At 48.9% G+C, this 7,626-nt stretch overlaps 1 protein-coding gene across 1 annotated transcript in view; it reads left to right on the top strand.

The window, feature by feature from the left end:
- The window catches only part of LOC112434264 (echinoderm microtubule-associated protein-like 6), a 42,917-nt gene extending 35,496 nt beyond the window's left edge, over positions 1-7,421 (top strand). Inside the window, exons 34-45 of the mRNA XM_076891976.1 lie at positions 707-805; positions 2,119-2,292; positions 2,375-2,583; positions 2,672-2,829; positions 3,178-3,292; positions 3,381-3,569; positions 3,729-3,901; positions 3,971-4,133; positions 4,392-4,495; positions 4,596-4,749; positions 5,021-5,121; positions 5,701-7,421. Of these exons, the coding sequence (XP_076748091.1) occupies positions 707-805; positions 2,119-2,292; positions 2,375-2,583; positions 2,672-2,829; positions 3,178-3,292; positions 3,381-3,569; positions 3,729-3,901; positions 3,971-4,133; positions 4,392-4,495; positions 4,596-4,749; positions 5,021-5,121; positions 5,701-5,725 (1,664 nt within the window). The 3' untranslated portion in view covers positions 5,726-7,421. The remainder of the gene's footprint in view (positions 1-706; positions 806-2,118; positions 2,293-2,374; positions 2,584-2,671; positions 2,830-3,177; positions 3,293-3,380; positions 3,570-3,728; positions 3,902-3,970; positions 4,134-4,391; positions 4,496-4,595; positions 4,750-5,020; positions 5,122-5,700) is intronic.
- Positions 7,422-7,626: the final 205 nt, after the last annotated feature.

Raw genomic sequence — 7,626 nt, forward strand, 5'->3', positions numbered from 1 at the left:
AAGTTGGCAATTTCATGCAGTCTGTTTGTGACAATCCGGCGATCAGCTGTGAGGAAACAGCCACAATTACACATTTGTTGCTGCACAGAGATGCACATTCAGAGTGCGGCCAAAACCTCACAGATCACGTGTCCATAAATCAGGACACGGATGCTGCAGGACGGCAGTTTAACTGCAGAATGACAGACGTGACAGACCAGGACCCGGCTCGGGTGAGCTGTGCAATCACCTTTGGATGGAAAGTGGTCGGCGTGCTGCACGCTTCAATGACCACTTACGCTCCTTTGATAACAGACAAAACTCAGCGCAGTCGTCACAGGTACACAAAGTCACAGATTTGTGCCTGGGTGTTGCCATCCTGTGTTTTTTGCTTTGGGTCCAAAAAAGCACCTTAAAATCAGCAAACTCTGATTGCTGTCAGTGTCGCCCGTCGCTGTCGTGTAGCAGCAGATTGCTGATCTCCGGCAGCGTGGGCGGAGCTTTGCACAAGAAAAGCACAGCTTCTGACGACATCACCAGAAAGAGCACCATCCATTAGAACGAAACCGTGTCGTTAGCTCACCTGCATGTGTGCGTTTGCAGCCCCACAAACACCACGAGTGTGTCCGTGACTCGTGCTGAATGAAGCGACGACTGAGCTTCAGCCAGAACTGGAGTTTATTTGGTGCCTTGCAGGTAAAACGTGTCTGTTTACGTGTCTTTGCAGGAACTCAGAGCTTCTACCTGGAGCACACGGACGACATCCTGTGTCTGACCGTCAACCAGCACCCCAAATTCAAGAACATCATCGCCACCGGGCAGATCGGTACGCTTCGGTGTTTGTGTGTGTGGCGTGTCGCTGTCGGAGCATGGCCGTGTTTTCCTCCACTAACTGTACTAAAGAGAAGTCCCGCTTTCTCTCCCTGCTTCCTGTTTAACCCGCCTGCTTTGCTTTATTTCTACTGACACAGTGGAAACTGACCGACTCACCGACAGGGAGCAAACGCTTATTGCAGCTGTGAGGCGCCACGTCGCGACAGTTTCTCCTCGAGGTCTGCGTTTAAAATACAGGAAGTGGGGTTAATTCAGCCAATCAGGAAACACAAGCAGAGCTTCACGTCCCAGAGTTTGTTGTTTTGGTATCGAACCGTAGAGCAGCCGAAGCGATCCGCAGTCAGGAACGTCGAAGCTCCGCGCAGACGCAGGATGAATGAAACGTTTTTTCTGCCTGGCTGTGACTCACTGCAGGTTTTCATGTTGTTGTCTTTGTGTGTGTGTTTTTGGCCGGCCTCATTTGTCACCATCGCTCTCACAACACCTCAGGTGACGGCGGTGAACTCCCAGGTAAACTACAAACGACCCGCACGCCTCCCATCACAGCAAACTGAAACCCAGAGCGCCCGACTCAACCAGACGTGTCGGTTTGGTTTTTACTGCTACGTCTCATAAAAACATGCAAAGAAACAATTTAAACAAAATATTTTTGCATTTTTAATCGTTTTTTTCAACAAAATGTTAACATTTATAAAAATAATATTTTTCTGATAAATGTTCAGAAATTTCATTAAATATTTAAAATATATTCATGTTATACAAAAACTTTAAAAGCTCTTCAAAATTCTACTTTTCCAGCAGTGCATCAGCATTAACACATTTTTCATATTGTCTCATATTCTTAATCATTGTTTTTTGCACACATTTAAATAAATATTTGTTCCTGGGTAACTTTGTATCAACAAACACAGGATAGTTTCACCACATTAAATGATTGAAGTGACTCATTTCTGACGACTGATGTTAGTTTGTTGGATTTTCCTCGATGATCGATCAATATGATGTTTCTGCTGCATGTTTGACGCTCGTCTCAAACTGAACTCATTCGATTTGTTTAACGAGTAGTTAAAGTACTCGAGTACCAAACGCAAACTCTTGTGCCGTCGTGCTTTCCTGACCCGAACGCTCGGATTAAATAAATGGGGCGCGAGCGCTTTAGCGTGTCAGTGAAACAGCGTCTGGTTTTCAGGGTGTCTGTCGGCTGCACCGACCCCTCTGTGTCGCTGTCGTAGTTTATCCCTCTGTGGTCGTGCTGACGCTGCCTGTGGCTGTAACGGCGATAAACACTCGCTCGTCTCCGCGCAGGAACGACCCCCTCGATCCACGTGTGGGACGCCATGGGCAAGCAGACGCTGTCCATCCTCCGCTGTCCGCACAGCAAAGGCGTCGGCTACGTGAACTTCAGCGCCACGGGAAAGCTGCTGCTGTCCGTCGGAGTGGACCCTGAACACACCATCACGGTGTGGCGCTGGCAGGAAGGTCAGAGACTTTCAGCGTGGTTTGATTCGCGTCCCTCTGTGGTGGCAGTAACCATGGTAACCAAGGCGTGTCTCCTCTGCAGGATCTCGAGCGTGCGGGAAAGCCGGACACCCGGACCGGATCTTCGTGGTGGAGTTTCGGCCCGACTCGGACGCTCAATTCGTGTCGGTGGGAATCAAACACGTGAAGTTCTGGACGCTGGCCGGCGGCGCGCTGATGTACAAGAAGGGCGTGGTGGGGACGCTGGAGGACGGCAGGATGCAGACGATGCTGTCTGTCGCCTTCGGTGCGGTGAGTTCGCCGCTTCGCCCCGGGGCCCCTCAGGAGCGTCGTTCAGTCGAAGCACGTAAGCTGACCGTGTCTGTGTTCACGTTTGCAGAATAACTTGACGTTCACAGGGGCCATTAACGGGGACGTGTACGTGTGGCGAGATCACTACCTGCTGCGGGTGGTGGCGAAGGCTCACACCGGGCTGGTCTTCACCATGTACACCACCCTGAGAGACGGACTCATCGTCACCGGTGGAAAGGAGAGGCCGTGAGTCACACGCCGACCGCTTCACCTGTATCGAGAACCATCTTCATAATACAGATTTTATTAAAAGGATGTTTATATATGATGTCATGAAAACGGGACCAACCATGAGTTTGGAAGTTTTCTACTTCCTGAAAGCCGCCAATTCTCTGTGGACGGACGTCGCCACAGAAACAGAGATCAGCTGATCTCTGTGTGATGGCCTCATTCGTGGTCCTCTGTTTAAGCTGTTTCAGTCTGCAAGCTCCTTTGCAACCCAACCTCCTCTTTCGTGCTGTTTCTAGTTTTTCAGTTTTTGTTTTCTCCTTCGTGGAAAAAATGGAAAATAAAAACTGTGTGTTTGTGCGTCAGGACGAAGGAGGGCGGAGCAGTGAAGCTCTGGGATCAGGAGATGAAACGATGCCGAGCCTTCCAGCTGGAGACCGGGCAGCAGGTGGAGTGCGTGCGGTCGGTCTGCAGAGGCAAGGTGAGATCTCGACATCCTTTCCCCGCTCCTCCTCCTCCGCCATCACCCGTCCGTCTTCCTCATCGCCTCGGCCTCTCGTCTTCCTCAGGGTAAGATCCTGGTGGGGACGAAAGACGGCGAAATCATCGAGGTCGGGGAGAAGAACGCGACGTCCAACCTGCTGCTGGACAGTCACGCTCGGGGGGGAATCTGGGGTCTGGGCGCTCATCCAGCCAAAGATCTCTGCATCACGGCGAGCGACGACGCCACCATCCGCCTGTGGGACCTCGCCGACAAGGTGCATTCATACATATGTCAGTGATTGGAGTCCAGGCTCTTTAGGACGGTGGTGGTGGATGCTGGGGTGGAGGAGGGCTAGAAACAGCAGGCGCTGCTGCAGGTTTGCGTGATGTGGTGCAGCGAGGGCTGGTTAAAGAAATCTTCTCTCTCTGGTTAGAAACTGCTGAACAAAGTGTGCGTCGGCCACGCGGCTCGCTGCGTCAGCTACAGCGCAGACGGAGAGATGCTGGCGGTGGGGATGAAGAACGGGGAGTTCCTCCTCCTCCTCTCCAATTCGCTGAAGATGTGGGCGAAGAAGCGAGACCGCAGCGCCACCGTCCAGGACATCCGGTAAGAGAGCGAGCGCGGGAGCGAAGAATGAAAGCGCTGGATGTTTGTTTGACTGAACTCTGTGCGCAGCTTCAGTCCCGACCGGCGGCTGTTGGCGGTCGGCTCCGTGGAGAACACGGTGGACGTGTACGACGTGAGCGCAGGGCCGACGCTGAACCGGCTGGTTTACTGCAGCGACATCCCCGCCTTCGTCCTGCAGCTCGACTTCTCTGCTGACAGCTGCTACGTACAGGTACACCCACAGCTGGAGGTCTCTTCCTGTTAGACGGGGGCTCTTCCTTCCCACAGTCACCAGGTGCTGTGATACAACTGCTCTACATGTATATGTACACAAAAAACACACACACCCTACAAAACCCCCGGGCCATCCTCGGTCCAGCTACAGATCACACACACACACACACACACACACACACACACACACACACACACACACACACACACACACACACTCGTTCTGCTGACGCGTGCATCACAATCTCACCTGCAGGTGTCCACGGGAGCTTATAAGCGGCAGGTGTTCGAGGTTCCTTCTGGAAAGCTGGTGAGCGACCCGATCGCCATCGACAGAATCACCTGGGCAACGTGGACCAGGTAACGCACAAACACGGCTCATGGTCGCCCGCTCGACCCCCGAGCTAACCCGACAACGAGCCGCGGCGCTGACTCGCCCTTTCTGTCGTCTCTTCTTCAGCATCCTGGGAGACGAAGTTTTGGGGATTTGGCCTCGAAACGCCGACAAAGCTGACGTGAGCTGCGCGTGTGTGTCTCACGGCGGCCTGAACATCGTCACCGGCGACGACTTTGGATTGGTCAAAGTGTTCGACTTCCCCTGCACAGAGAAGTTTGTGAGTTTGTGGCCACGTCTCATTTATTCAGTATTAGTTGTTCGGAGGTAGGAAAGGAAATAAATGAAGGAGTCGAGGAGTCGAGGGCTTCATGAGCACTAACGGAAAGAAACAAAGTCGCAAGTTTGAAGTTAAACTTTTGACCTTTTGATCTCTGAGGATATCAAACTTGTGTAGCTGAGGGTGTTTGTAGGCTCAGGTTCAGTTTATTCTTTGTATCCAGGACTAAGTTGATTAAACGGACGCACGTTTGCTTCGTTTCCGTCTGCAGGCCAAACACAAGCGCTACCTCGGCCACTCGCCTCATGTGACCAACATCCGCTTCTCCCACGACGACAAATACGTGATCAGCACAGGAGGAGACGACTGCAGGTAACCCGATCACCGATCAATAACACAACCATGCACTCAGGAGAGATTAAACTAATAAAACTGTTTTTATTCTCTCTGACTACAAAGACAAGATGCTGCGACGGGCGCATGAACCTTGGTTTTCACACGTGTGTCTTTATTGATGGTTTCGGAGTCAAACACCTTCTAAACAGATTCTTACAGCAGTTACAGTCTCACCTGTTTTCCACCTGTTTTTGCTGTGAGCCTGTAAATGTAATTCAAAGTGCTCACTGTTAAAATATCTTCTAAGATTAGGAAAGTTATGACTTGTATCCAACACTTCTGTTCGTGTTTAAGAGATTTCAGGTAAAGTTTAAATAGGGGCGGGCTTTACGTTTGCGTAATACCGATCTGCACCACAAGGTGGTGCAACAAGCCCATCGATGTTTTTTTAACCAGTTTAAACTTCGTGTTTAAAGCAGAAGAAACTGGGACTAAAAGGAAGTTAAAGCGCAGCGGTCGCAGGGGCAACGCTGCCCCCTGGTGGACAAAGTCTTTGTTACAGTTTGCAGAAGTTGACAACACAAAATTCCTTGAATGCCTGTTTGTGTGTTTCAGTGTGTTTGTGTGGAAATGTCTGTAAACACTCGGATCCACAGCGCCTTAAACAGACCACAAGTGGATCCAGAGGGAGTCGAACCCACAACCGGCCCGAGCCTCCAACGCCACGTGGGCCAGACTGCGACTAACCCTCCACGACGGACGGATGCATGGACGTGAACACAAATCCTCGGGAGAACCCGCGGACTCTATCAGCTGATGTTTACATGTTTGTCGTTTTCTTTTTTGGTCACATGGTGAAAAAAACATTAAAATTTGTGCAAACAGGTTCATAAAGTGAGGGAGCGCACAGCTGTAAACCAATCAAACGACAGACCCCTCCCTCACTTTGGTCAACCACACGCTCAGATTTGCACGTCAGTGCGCCCCCTGCAGGGCTCAGCGGGAACCTTCCTGATGGATCACATGACTCAGAGGATCCATCAGCTGGTATCTGACCAAAACCCACAGGATGACCTTGTTGGACGGTTTCTGCCACCTGCTGTTACCCATAAGGCCTTGCGTTGGGTCGTCGCAGTGGTTTGAACATTTAAGACATTCCAGTCGGCTCAAAGCTGCTGCTTCCACAAAACTGAGCAGAAATCAGAGTTTAAGGCAGCTCTAACTGAGCCGCGCTGAAGGTAATTAAAACGGCTTCAAACGAACGTACGGAGGCCCACAAGTGTCACACGAGAACTATTTCTCGGTAACCTGAAGATACTCGGTTACATTCAGGGGTTATTTTGGCAATAAGTCATTTACGATAAAATTCACACGCATCTGTCAAAGTTTCAAAGAAAACAGAAACTATAAAAAGAGACGTTAAAGTTAAATTAGGAGGAATAAACGCAAAGACACAAACGGCACAGCAAACGAAATTAAAATGTCATTAAATTAAAGAAAAAGAAAAGACTAAACTAAAAGATTTATTACATCGCTCTGTTTTCTTTTCTTTGAGGTGGATTCATTTTTATCTTCAAGTAAAACACAAAAGTCTTTGTTTATATAAAAACGAAACACCGACATGAAGCAAAATAAAAACTACGAGAAACAAAATGAAATCACCACGGGGGGGGTCAAAGGTCATCCTGGTACATTGCTCTGGTTTCTGTTTGGTTTTGATGCAATCAGCATCTTATTACGTGTTGTTGAAATGAGCCGATTCGAGCGGGCGTTCTGGTCAAACTAAGATTTCTTTATGCAGAAAACAGAAACGTTAAACTGCTTTATAATAAAAAATAATCGAATGCAGTTTCATATTTACAGAAACTTTGTGAAGTTTGTCTGAAAAAACAAAAAGTCTCACGGTCACGTTTCATGTCAGCGCCTTCACTGCATCTGTGGTTGGACATCGTCACACTTAAGTGCCTTTCCGGATCTTTCTACCTGTGTTTGTTTCTTTTGGACGAGGTTCATATGCTTGATTTATTTGTTTTTAATCCATAATTGAACTCGTGTTTTCTTTTTTGTACTCTGTCTGGTGCTACACTGAGAATGTTCATCCAAAAATGGACGTTTAAAAAAAGAAGCTTTTTGCTTTGCTGCTGCTTTTTGTTTGAAAGACGTGAAACATCCAAAGCTTCGTGATCGTACCAACAAGCAGGAAAAGATATTTGGAGACATGTTCATGTTTCTCGGAGCGTGGACGAGTCTGTGTGTCGGATTATTAACGTGTAACTGTCGTGAAACGTGTCAAAGAGTCTGTGTGTGTAACCATGAACGAAAAAAAACCTGTGAGAAACCAACCGACTGCTGACTCGTTTATCCACACACACACACACACACACACACACACACACACACACACACAGTATTGACCCTCAAAGCTGAATATAGATGGATATGTAGCTCCTTAGCAGCTTATAAAGTTTTGCATATAAAAATATATTACGTAGTTTTTGCTCTGTCAAATTGTATCTCGCCCCTGCAGCGGTCTATCCTTCA

The sequence above is a fragment of the Maylandia zebra genome, linkage group LG13, assembly GCF_041146795.1.
Source record: "Maylandia zebra isolate NMK-2024a linkage group LG13, Mzebra_GT3a, whole genome shotgun sequence".
Lineage (NCBI taxonomy): Eukaryota > Metazoa > Chordata > Actinopteri > Cichliformes > Cichlidae > Maylandia > Maylandia zebra.